The sequence below is a fragment of the Schistocerca gregaria genome, chromosome 1 (assembly GCF_023897955.1).
Source record: "Schistocerca gregaria isolate iqSchGreg1 chromosome 1, iqSchGreg1.2, whole genome shotgun sequence".
In the NCBI taxonomy this organism is placed as follows: domain Eukaryota; kingdom Metazoa; phylum Arthropoda; class Insecta; order Orthoptera; family Acrididae; genus Schistocerca; species Schistocerca gregaria.
Window position 1 is genome coordinate 321,843,993 of NC_064920.1, and position 12,845 is coordinate 321,856,837.

Consider the following 12,845-nt stretch of genomic DNA (forward strand, 5'->3'; position numbering starts at 1 on the left):
GTACATTATTAACTAAATCTTTGAGTTTCCTCATTTAAATTATTCACAGAATCCTCCTATTGTTTGTGCGTTGCAGGTGGCGCGGCAGACCGTGGCAGGGACACACTGGACCTGCTGCTGTCGACGACGTACTGCCGCTCGCAGATGTACCTGTCCCGACAGCTGGCGCAGCTCCACCCTGAGCTCACTATGCCCATGTTCTCAGGTTAGCCCCGACACTTTGCAGTGCTCTGACTTGCTTTGGATATACGATATAGTATAGAGCTTGTTTAAAAAAGTGAATGATCTTTCATAGCGACACTTACAGAAGCTGTAAAAATTATCGTCTCGACTCATACATCGTTTGTGCAAACATGTTTTCGTTGCCCTGGACACATTTGTGATATACTCTGTACACGCTATCTCGGCAGCATTGCTCAACGTTCCAGTTGTTAAATTACACATGGTATCTGTACATTTTTTCTATCAGTTTGATTATAATGTTCATCAGAAAGTGTCGACGTTTCTTCCACCACTCGACTGTAATTGTCATTTCCCCTCGTATATGTAGTTATAAATGGTAAACTCAGATTGAGGGGCCGGCCGCGTTGGCGGAGCAGTTCTAGGCGCTTCAGTCCGGAACCACGCGGGTGCTAGGTCGCAGGTTCGAATCCTGCCTTGGGCATGAATGTGTATGATGTCCTTACGTTAGTTAGGTTTACGTAGTTGTAAGTCTAGGGGACTGATGACCTCAGATGTTAAGTCCCATATTGCTTAGAGCCTTTTGAACCATTTTTCATATTGAGGGAGGTCGGATGTTTAAAACTGTCCAATCTAACACAAAAGAGTGCTACGTGGGTGAGCAGCAATGCAAAGTTTTGTAATATTTTTTGCACTGCTGTAGAAAGAAATATTTTTATTTGTTCAGAAACTAGTGACTGGGAAGAGCAGTCACTGCATTTATTGTATGCAAAATTGGTTTTGTCAATACACTTAGCAATTTAGCGAGGGAGTAGAACAATGTCTTGGTGTGTAATGGAATGACCAGACATATTAAGGCGAATCTGGTATAATTTTTTAATTTTTAATTCAGCGGCATATGATGGCGATGGCCGTGATGGTGGCAACTGCTTTGTTTCACAAACCTTCCTCCCTGTGCCTTTCGGGCAGCATCATAGTGAGCCTTGACGAAATAATGTATCTGAATGACTCCTCCCTCACTTCAAAACACCCTTCATCAGTTTGACAGTGGGTTTTAGGTATGGTGTCGAAATTAATATCACACTTCTGTATAATACTTATATCGTCTTTATTGGAATTTGCATGAACAATCTCCACATAATTTATAGGCAGATAATTAAAACTGTAGGCAGGCAGAACTCTGTTTATAATCTTTTCTCGTTCTTAATTGTCTCGAAGGTTTACTTACACAGCAGTCAACTTCCATCTGTTGTTATTGTCCCAGTAGACAAATTGCCGAACACTGTTAAAAACAACACAGTGCTCTTTTGTAAGCTATCTGATAATCTGCACAAATGAAGAGATTGATTCAGAGTACAGAGACGCATGTCGCTTAGGACAGCACGCAGGTAGGACGAGGCTAGATGATGGAAGTGGTCTCCACTACATATCCCATGATGTCATCTGATTTTTGGTTCACGTTAGCATCGTCCGGGCAGAGCTTTATGCAGTATATCATATGTATGATGTCATCTATTGTAAATAGTGTAGATTGTAGAAAAGTGTAGATAGAGTAGGGGAGGGGACGGATGACCATAGATGTTACGTCTCATAGTGCTCAGAGCCAGGGAGTAGGGGAGGGCCTCTCTGAAGAGCTGTCAGAATACCTCAGTCGCTCAATGATTCCTCTGTAGGATCACGATTATCTAAAACTTTGCAAATAGATCGAGATTTTGCTGTATGTATCGCTTCACGGCACAGTGATATAATGTAACTGTCAAGCTACAGTATAAGTCTAACTTTAATACAAATGCACCACTAAATATAAAACCTAAGTATAAGGTTCGTGGAGGACAGTAATGGTTTGTCTACAAAAGACATACATGCTACTTACCGTGATACGCAAAGTTGAAGGGGTTGTTGCTACAAGAAAATTATCAATGTCGGTAGACTGCAGAATCAAAGATCGGACTAAATAAATGTAACATAATGTGCATGCATAGGAGAAAAAATGGAATAATCCTCTTTTACTCTACTGCTGGAAACAATACTGTACAATATCTAGGAGTCAGGGCCTAAAGTGGAATGACGACGTAAAGGAAAAGCAGATGTTGCGCCCAGGAAATCTTAGGACAATGTAATTCGTTCACAAAAGAAGTGGTTATCAAAAGTCTATGGTACTGTTGCATCGGGACTGGATTCCAAGAGAATCACTGCGAATATTTACTCTACACTAAGCTCCTAAAAATGCGCAGAATGCCATAACAAATAGATGAGAAACCAGCCCGGGGAATTCCGTGTGTGCCATATGTTCAAACAACTGTCAGGCTAGCTTGTCTGTAATAGGAAAAATCGTCACAAATCCCGTTCGCATGTCACCTAGAGGCTGTAAACTACACTTCCGGTTTGTTTCTCAAATATTCAGCACTACGCACATGCGCACTGCCCTGTGGTAGGAGATATATGCTGTCCCTCCCGAAATCCGGTATCAAAGTCATTTCAGTCTCGAATAGCACATGGGAAAAATGAACAATACGTGTATTAAACACTTAAATCTTCCCAACTCGAAACGTAGCTGTGGAAGTGTGTTTCCACCTCACAGGAAGATACTGTTGCCCAAAGTAATGCCCGTCTGCAGATGCTATACTAAACAATGTATAATTAAAGGTGCAACAGCAATGCTTATTTGGTCATCATTCTGGAGAGCTATTAATTTACCCTTCACTATATCTTGCCATTAACAAACGTTCCATTAAAACTACAATATTTGAGATATACAGCATATGCACTCCCAACTTTCTTCTTCCTAATTTCGATATGCAGTTTGTTTATTGCTATCGGCACCTGTCATACTGTAATTGCTACATCCCAATGACGCCATCATCCAACAGTATTTCCATTTATCGTTATTTTTCTACAGTGGTAGACTTCTTACATCATTAACAAATTTGTGGAATCCCATGACAATGGTGACATTTTGTTTTGAGATGTATTGAGGATACACTCATAATAGTCTGGATGATGTCTGTGTTACATATATGAACTACTTGGTACTTATCTGAGGGTGATAGATTAGTGGCATCTAACACCAAGATTGTTTTGTGCCTGCTATTGTGTGTGCTGCCACATGCTCTGTTGGAGTTCTGATTATGCCTGATGTTTTAATGTCTCTGTTAATAGATATTGATTAAACGAATACAACACTAGACTAATTTAGAACTGCTCTTTTGAATGGTACATAAAATTCCACTTCAGAATCATTTTGTACATGATGGGAAAACAACTGACACATTTTGGTGTCACTGGGCATCGCATGAAAGACGTGATCAGCAGCATTTGTTTCGGGCGATGCCAGCTACAAATTGCAAATATCTACTGAAACAGCTTAGAAAATGTATCTGACAGCGCGTGGGGCAGCCTGTAATTAAGATAAGGTGAATCTTAAATCGTAGCCTCCTAAAGTCATGGAAGACTGGCTACCATGCAGCTCGCCCAACCAATGCGATAGTGCGCATCTGAATTTCCTACCTTTCTTACCTCACCCCAACGGCCTAGAAGGGTGGGAGAGGAATGTGACACGTCGCGTTTACGCCATGAGATCTGGCAACAGTGCACGCTCTTCCTGTTGACATCCCCTCTACTATTCATATTATAATGCATCTCATTGTTTGTGTCCTTGGCATCTATAACCTAAGTTAAGTACCAGTAAAACCCTGACTCTTTAATGAACTGAATTCACATTATTAAACAATCTTCTAATTACTATACAGATGTGTTAGCGATGACACTGGAGATTTCGTACACGAGCAGAAAAACTGTAGTGAGCATTAAACATTTTTCCTATCGCCATGTGACGGATGTCTTCAAGAGAAAGGTTCCTAAAAGTCTGAAATTGTGTGCAAAGTTTTTTGTAAGTGTCTAATTGCTCTCATTCTCAAATACTGGATGAATATTGTCTGGGTAATTTGTGTGTCATTAGTTACGCTGCCTGGGGCCATATTTACGGGGCAGTCAAATGAAAACTAGACAGATGGAAAAATGAGTAAACTGTCTACTGTTTCAAAAGGAATTGCTGTTACTGTTAGTACATTTATCCCACTGTCAGACAAGTCGGTCAGTGGAAAAAGATTTTTGTGGTTGCCTGCTGCAGAATCATGATTGTACCGAGGCATGCACCTCTTCGTCCAGAGGAAGTCAACAACCACAAATGTATATCTACAGAGCTTCAAAAACATGCAAATCGCTTGGGAAGAGTTCGGGACTGTGTAGAGGGTGTGTAAGGCCTTCCCAGCGAAACTTCTGGAGCGTAGTCGAAACAAACTTGACAGAATGTGGGCAGGGATTATCCTCGTCTGTCAACATTCCTGGGCGTTTGGACCTGATGGCACAATTCAGGTTTTGCGACGTGCCCACATACTGCTGTGCTTCAAACATGATACCGTGTTCCAGAAAGTCAATAAGCAGGGGGCCCTTGCTGTTAAAAAAGTCATCATGACTTTCCCCGAGCAGGTGTGCTCTTCTTCCGACTACGCTGCAGAAGTCTCGCTGGGAAGCCTTTACAAATTCTCCACACAATTTCTATGTCTCCCCATGCGATTTTCATATTTTTGGAGCCCTGAGAAAAAACATTCGTTCCATAGGCAACTGTAAAACACTTTTCCATGAAGGCCTTGACTGTTCCAGAGAGTAATAAACGTATTAACAGCTTTTGAAATAATATACAATTACTGTTTTCCACATGTTATTTGATTTCCCATTATACATAATTATTAACTGCACTTTTTGTCTTACTTTGTTAAAATATTGACATAATATTAACCCTTTAAAGATCAGAATGTGACAGCGTTTCAATTTTTAATTCGTTTAGTAATTATATGAAATATTGAAAATCAGACTTGTTGTTACACCTGGAAACCATTACATAGGCAGCTTGCAACTGGGACTGTGTGCCATGAGCCGGGTTACCCGTCTAGTAATACACGGTGATCAGCCAGAACCTTATGACTATCTACCTAATAGCCATTATGTTCACCATTCTGTTCAAAAATGTTACCATTAAATAAAAAATACGTGGAGGTCAGCATATGACGACAAAGCTTCACCAGCTCTTCATCCAGTTTTTCACTGATCAAACTAAGGGACTCTTCCAGAGGAACTCGTGTAAATAGGGATACCACATCGAAACTCACTAACTTATTTCATGGTAACATTTTGAACAGAATGACGGAGTGGCTATGGGTAGTCCTTTGTCACCTATTCGCCAGTTTATTTATGGAGGACTTCGAGGACATGGCACTGAGGACTTAAGCTTTGCAACCTACGTGCTTCTGGAGATACGTGGACGACACCTTCTTCGTCTGGCCGCATGGACGTGATGCTCTTAACAGATTTTTGGACCACTTCAACTGTCTTCATCCCCGTATCAAATTTACTATGGAGGTTGAAAATGATGGGATGCTTCCATTTTTAGACATAATGGTTTATAAAAAACCAGATGGAACTTTGGGGACACAGTGTTCACCGAAAGCCGACACACACAGATTGGTATCTGCATCCTAAGAGTTGTCATCCACCACACCAACGTAGTGGCGTCCTTAGGACTTTGGTACGGAGAGCATATGCCATTTCCGACGCAGACAGCTTAACCCAAGAACTTGAGCATTTGATGACTGTTTTTAAGGAAAATGGATACACCGAGAAGCAGATTCGTCGGGCTATGGAGTTTGGACCATCTCCGGAGGTGTACGAAGAGGATCATAGATCTGTGGCCTTTCTTCTTTATGCTGGAGGCTTATTGTTTAAGATTGGACGAATTTTAAGGAATTTTTACATTAAGAGTGTTTTCCGTCCACCTTGTAAAATTAGGGCGCTGCTCGGTTCTGTGAAGGATGATTTGTGGCTTAGGAAACCCGGGGTGTACAAAATTCCGTGTCAATGTGGGAAAGCTTGCGTTGCCCGTTCTATTCGCACAGTGCAAAACAGGTGTGTGGAACATCGCCGACATACGAGGCTACAACAGCCGGAAAAATCGGCGGTAGCAGAACACTGCGTAAATGAGGGACACAAAATGAAATTTGAGGAAACTGTTGTGGTTGCCAAAATTTTCGGCTTTTGGAACAGCGTGTATAAAGAGGCGATTGAAATTAGGTTGACTGATAATATAATCAACAGAGACAATGGGTTTCTTCTTAGCAAAACGTGGAATCCTGTATTGTCTCGCATCAAAACTGAATGTTCTTCGGTGCGGCCTTGATTGCGATATATCGTTGCCACCAGTGTTTCACTAAGGGCGGCGCCACCTCCTTGTTTTGGAAGGCAGAAACTGTGATCGGCGGCGCATGCGCCGTGTACTGAACGGTGGCCTATATAGGACGTCGATTTGCAACCTAGCGTCAGTTCTCAGCGGGACTCATCAGCATAAGCAGCAGTTTCCTGAAGATGGCGAACAGCTGGATCGCTGTAATATCGAGTCAAGTTGATTTTAGGATCCGGCAGCAAACCCGAAGAGACTTTCAAAAATTATCCCGTTTCCAGCGACCGTCATGTTTTCGATATCCCAGTATCAGGTTGTCAACACTAATATGGCAGCCTCTATACGGCTCTAAACTAGTAGAGCGAAACTTTCAGACACACGTATCCTATTACCTTTTTAACTTTATCATATCCTATTAATCAACTGAACGTCGAGGGAAAGACAGACTATCACTGTAATTTTATGCCCAGATCGTAACAGCAAGTAGCAAGGAAGCATGCGTCAAGTCAGGGGAATCACTATCTTTGCCGAATCGTACCACCTAGGATCGTCTGCACGAGTACTTCCAACCGCAGGGCACGCACAGATATACCACGGGCTCCGAAACACTAGCAATGGGTAATCGGTGGATGCAAAGTCCCGCCTGGCATGAAGTGTCGTTGAGAATGTTCACTTTCAGTGAGGCAGCACACAATGCTATCTCTCTCGAGTTATGTGAGAATGCTTTTATAAACTCTGAGCTGGAATAAGGTTGTTGTTGTTGTTGTTGTTGTTGTTGTTGTTGTCTTCAGTCCTGAGACTGGTTTGATGCAGCTCTCCATGCTACTCTATCCTGTGCAAGCTGCTTCATCTCCCAATACCTACTGCAACCTACATCCTTCTGAATCTGCTTAGTGTACTCATCTCTCGGTCTCCCTCTACGATTTTTACCCTCCACGCTGCCCTCCAATGCTAAATTTGTGATCCCTTGATGCCTCAAAAGATGTCCTACCAACCGATCCCTTCTTCTAGTCAAGTTGTGCCACAAACTTCTCTTCTCCCCAATCCTATTCAATACTTCCTCATTAGTTATGTGATCTACCCATTTAGTCTTCAGCATTCTTCTGTAGCACCACATTTCGAAAGCTTCTATTCTCTTCTTGTCCAAACTATTTATCGTCCATGTTTCACTTCCATACATGGCTACACTCCAAACAAATACTTTCAGAAACGACTTCCTGATACATAAATCTATATTCGATGTTAACAAATTTCTCTTCTTCAGAAACGCTTTCCTTGCCATTGCTAGTCTACATTTTGTATCCTCTCTACTTCGACCATCATCAGTTATTTTACTTCCTAAATAGCAAAACTCCTTTACTACTTTCAGTGTCTCATTTCCTAATCTAATTCCCTCAGCATCACCCGATTTAATTTGACTACATTCCATTATCCTCGTTTTGCTTTTGTTAATGTTCATCTTATATCCTCCTTTCAAGACACTGTCCATTCCGTTCAACTGCTCTTCCAAGTCCTTTGCTGTCTCTGACAGAATTACAATGTCATCGGCGAACCTCAAAGTTTTTACTTCGTCTCCATGAATTTTAATACCTACTCCAAATTTTTGTTTTGTTTCCTTTACTGCTTGCTCAATATACAGATTGAATAACATCGGGGAGAGGCTAAAACCCTGTCTCACTCCTTTCCCAACCACTGCTTCCCTTTCATGCCCCTCGACTCTTATGACTGCCATCTGGTTTCTGTACAAACTATAAATAGCCTTTCGCTCCCTGTATTTTACCCCTGCCACCTTTAGAATTTGAAAAAGAGTATTCCAATCAACATTGTCAAAAGCTTTCTCTAAGTCTACAAATGCTAGAAACGTAGATTTGCCTTTTCTTAATCTTTCTTCTAAGATAAGTCGTAAGGTCAGTATTGCCTCACGTGTTCCAACATTTCGACGGAATCCAAACTGATCCTCCCCGAGGTCTGCATCTACCAATTTTTCCATTCGTCTGTAAAGAATTCGCGTTAGTATTTTGCAGCCGTGGATTATTAAACTGATAGTTCGGTAATTTTCACATCTGTCAGCACCTGCTTTCTTTGGGATTGGAATTATTATATTCTTTTTGAAGTCTGAGGGTATTTCGCCTGTCTCATACATCTTGCTCACCAGGTGGTAGAGTTTTGTCAGGACTGGTTGTCCCAAGGCCGTCAGTAGTTCTAATGGAATGTTGTCTACTCCGGGGTCCTTGTTTCGACTCAGGTCTTTCAGTGCTCTGTCAAACTCTTCACGCAGTATCGTATCTCCCATTTCGTCTTCATCTACATCCTCTTCTATTTCCATAATATTGTCCTCAAGTACATCGCCCTTGTATAAGCCTTCTATATACTCCTTCCACCTTTCTGCCTTCCCTTCTTTGCTTAGAACTGGGCTGCCATCTGAGCTCTTGATATTCATACACGTGGTTCTCTTCTCTCCAAAGGTCTCTTTAATTTTCCTGTAGGCAGTATCTATCCTACCCCTAGTGAGATAAGCTTCTACATCCTTACATTTGTCCTCTAGCCATCCCTGCTTAGCCCTTTTGCACTTCCTGTCGATCTCATTTTTGAGACGTTTGTATTCCTTTTTGCCTGCTTCATTTACTGCATTTTTATATTTTCTCCTTTCATCAATTAAATTCAATATTTCTTCTGTTACCCAAGGATTTCTAGCAGCCCTCGTCTTTGTACCTACTTTATCCTCTGCTGCCTTCACTGCTACATCCCTCAGAGCTACCCATTCTTCTTCTACTGTATTTCTTTCCCCTATTCCTGTCAATTGTTCCCTTATGCTCTCTCTCTCTGTACAACCTCTGGTTCTTTCAGTTTATCCAGGTCCCATCTCCTTAATTTCTCACATTTTTGCAGTTTCTTCAGTTTTAATCTACAGGTCATAACCAATAGATTGTGGTCAGAGTCCACATCTGCCCCTGGAAATGTCTTACAACTTAAAACCTGGTTCCTAAATCTCTGTCTTACCATTATATAATCTATCTGATACCTTTTAGTATCTCCAGGGTTCTTCCACGTATACAACCTTCTTTCATGATTCTTAAACCTAGTGTTAGCTATGATTAAGTTGTGCTCTGTGCAAAATTCTACTAGGCGGCTTCCTCTTTCATTTCTTAGCCCCAATCCATATTCACCTACTATGTTTCCTTCTCTCCCTTTTCCTACACTCGAATTCCAGTCACCCATTACTATTAAATTTTCGTCTCCCTTCACTATCTGAATAATTTCTTTTATTTCATCGTACATTTCTTCAATTTCTTCATCATCTGCAGAGCTAGTTGGCATATAAACTTGTACTACTGTAGTAGGTGTGGGCTTCGTATCTATCTTGGCCACAATAATGCGTTCACTATGCTGTTTGTAGTAGCTTACCCGCATTCCTATTTTCCTATTCATTATTAAACCTACTCCTGCATTACCCCTATTTGATTTTGTGTTTATAACCCTGTAGTCACCTGACCAGAAGTCTTGTTCCTCCTGCCACCGAACTTCACTAATTCCCACTATATCTAACTTTAACCTATCCATTTCCCTTTTTAAATTTTCTAACCTACCTGCCCGATTAAGGGATCTGACATTCCACGCTCCGATCCGTAGAACGCCAGTTTTCTTTCTCCTGATAACGACATCCTCCTGAGTAGTCCCCGCCCGGAGATCCGAATGGGGGACTATTTTACCTCCGGAATATTTTACCCAAGAGGATGCCATCATCATTTAATCATACAGTAAAGCTGCATGTCCTCGGGAAAAATTACGGCTGTAGTTTCCCCTTGCTTTCAGCCGTTCGCAGTACCAGCACAGGAAGGCCGTTTTGGTTAATGTTGCAAGGCCAGATCAGTCAATCATCCAGACTGTTGCCCCTGCAACTACTGAAAAGGCTGCTGCCCCTCTTCAGGAACCACACGTTTGTCTGGCCTCTCAACAGATACCCCTCCGTTGTGGTTGCACCTACGGTACGGCCATCTGTATCGCTGAGGCACGCAAGCCTCCCCACCAACGGCAAGGTCCATGGTTCATGGGAGGAGGTGGTATTACACTGAAATTATGCAGCACTGCATTAAATGCTGCCAGTGGATACACTTATCTATTGACGTGATATGATGTTTGCTCTTTTCTAGGTTCAACGACACATACGCGGTAGACGTAGGAAAAAATAGTGATTAAAACAAAACGTATGGCGTGGCGACATTTAACATGTCAAGGAATACACTCGTGCAGGCAACAGCCTAAAAAATTGTCGAACCAAACTTCAAAAAGAAAGAACAGTTGATAAAAATTCCAGTCTAAAATCACACTAAAAATTTAAGCACGGATTTCTTGCTTGTCCATAATGTCGCGCCAACTGAATGCTGTCGGCCGCGTCCGAGTTACTATCGAAGTGCTATGGACCTCCTACTAACCTTTACAGAGAGTGCAAAAGTGTTGAACGGTTGTCAATCAGAATGGTTCCCCAAAGCTTTCGATGTCTTGTTTAGGCGACACCACGAGGAAACGCCGTCGTCACTCCAAAAGTGAATCTTCGCGCTACGGTGAATTTGACGTAACGTTAGCAACAGCCCCGGACGGTGCACAAGTCCCTCCCAATCACCCCCCTCCACACCAATCCATATCTTAAGCTCCGCCCATGGTCTGCCGCATGTTCCAACATCAAAGTTGTTCGTATCACAGATATGCCAGTCATGACAAGGGAGAAAATCAGTAGTTGGTGCGAAATATAGTTTTTCCGGTACCATTGTGAAAAGAATTAGAAATATGTTCATTAATATGCGAGTTGAAAAATCATCAATTAGAAAGAAAAAAATAAAAATAGTATCCACACTGTCTTTTTTATTTCATGAGCTTTCATCTGCACTATATCAAAAAATCTTATATTTGTTACCTGGAGTGAGCGAAGATTTCCGTCACCTCGCGTAGTGTAAGAAATTCTGTTGGGAAATATTAATTGGTAGTATCGCCAAGGATGCTGTCCATTATCTCGATTGTGTAAAGTCAATGTTGTGCATAAACAAGGCAAAGTCGATGTCTTGGTTTGTTTCTGTGTGGGATAATGAAGAAATGCGTAATGCAAGCAGTCAGATATTTATACTGTGACATTCTTCATTAATATTTGCCTCTGTAATGGTTGAATTTTTACTTCTGAACTCTTATGACTGCTTGCTTATAGCAGACACGACATTACTTTGAGGCCGGCCGGAGTGGCCGAGCGGTTCTAGGCGCTACAGTCTGGAACCGCGCGACCGCTACAGTCGCAGGTTCGAATCGTGCCTCGGGTATGGATGTGTGTGATGTCCTTAGGTTAGTTAGGTTTAAGTAGTTCTAAGTTCTAGGGGACTGATGACCACAGCAGTTAAGTCCCATAGTGCTGAGAGCCATTACTTTGAGTTCTTCTTCAGTGTTTGAGACTTTAGAGCTTCCTATTGTTAAACATATGTACATAATTTCGTCAGTGTCATTCCAACACATCTTATCGTACTTTAATGTCTGTTAGATATCAGTTTTGACAGCAGTTGGCCACAAAATTCAAGATTAGGTGCCTTGTGTATGATAACTTTATTGAGAGTGCATATCTATGTTTCATTTTGACAGTATTACACACACTGCTAAGAAGTACTAACAGCACAACACTGCTAGTATGAACAACGGCGGTAAAACAAAAAGACGACAGCGACGAGGACTACCAAAGATCATATCGATGCGCTCTTGGTTGGTGTGGCGGGGGGTAGGTGCTGGAAGGGGGTATATGGGCGGCGCTTGTGCAAATGTCCGGGGCTGTCGCTAACGTTTCCTGTCAATTTGTGTTTATGTGAGTCGCCAATTAGTGTTCACCAGACACGAACACTGATCCTTTCATCGAGTTCACGTTATTCAGTAAGTCTTGAAAACAAGCGTAATATCCTAGCAGATTTCAGATACTTCATTGCGCATTTTATAACGTTTGTTTACAGAAAGCGAGATCGGATATCCATGGGAATATGTGGGAAAGGTCAGCTCGTGCCAGTCGTTAACTCATTTCTGTGTACTACTCAAAAGCTGTATCGCAGTAGGAAAAATTTTTATTACAGAAAGCTAAATTAACATGGTTTCTTGTATATTCCAGTGACACTAACGAAGTCTTTTGAGTCTATAAGACGCCTGAAATCTACCAGATAACTATAGTACTTGCAAGCTGTTTTTCATCGGAAAAAAATTTCACTCAACAAAGGTGTCACAAAGCGTTATTATACGGACCTGTTGGTGTGCCAGGGAATGAAACTTCATTAATACGTGCCCTTTTCGCAATGTTCATTCGCTTTAATCACCAGTGCTGCAATCCATGCCGAATTTGCTGTCTTGGTAAAATTATGTCGCATACATTGTGCGTTCCTTATATAGCAATAAAAATTACCAGTCTTACCATGCT

General features: G+C 41.7%; 1 protein-coding gene across 2 annotated transcripts in view; it reads left to right on the forward strand.

The window, feature by feature from the left end:
* Positions 1–12,845, forward strand: part of LOC126343774 (protein furry) — a 1,073,323-nt gene that overhangs the window by 589,939 nt on the left and 470,539 nt on the right. For both annotated transcript variants that reach the window (XM_050001966.1, XM_050001967.1), the window contains exon 25: positions 77–205. In XM_050001966.1, coding sequence (XP_049857923.1) covers positions 77–205 — 129 coding nt within the window. The remainder of the gene's footprint in view (positions 1–76; positions 206–12,845) is intronic.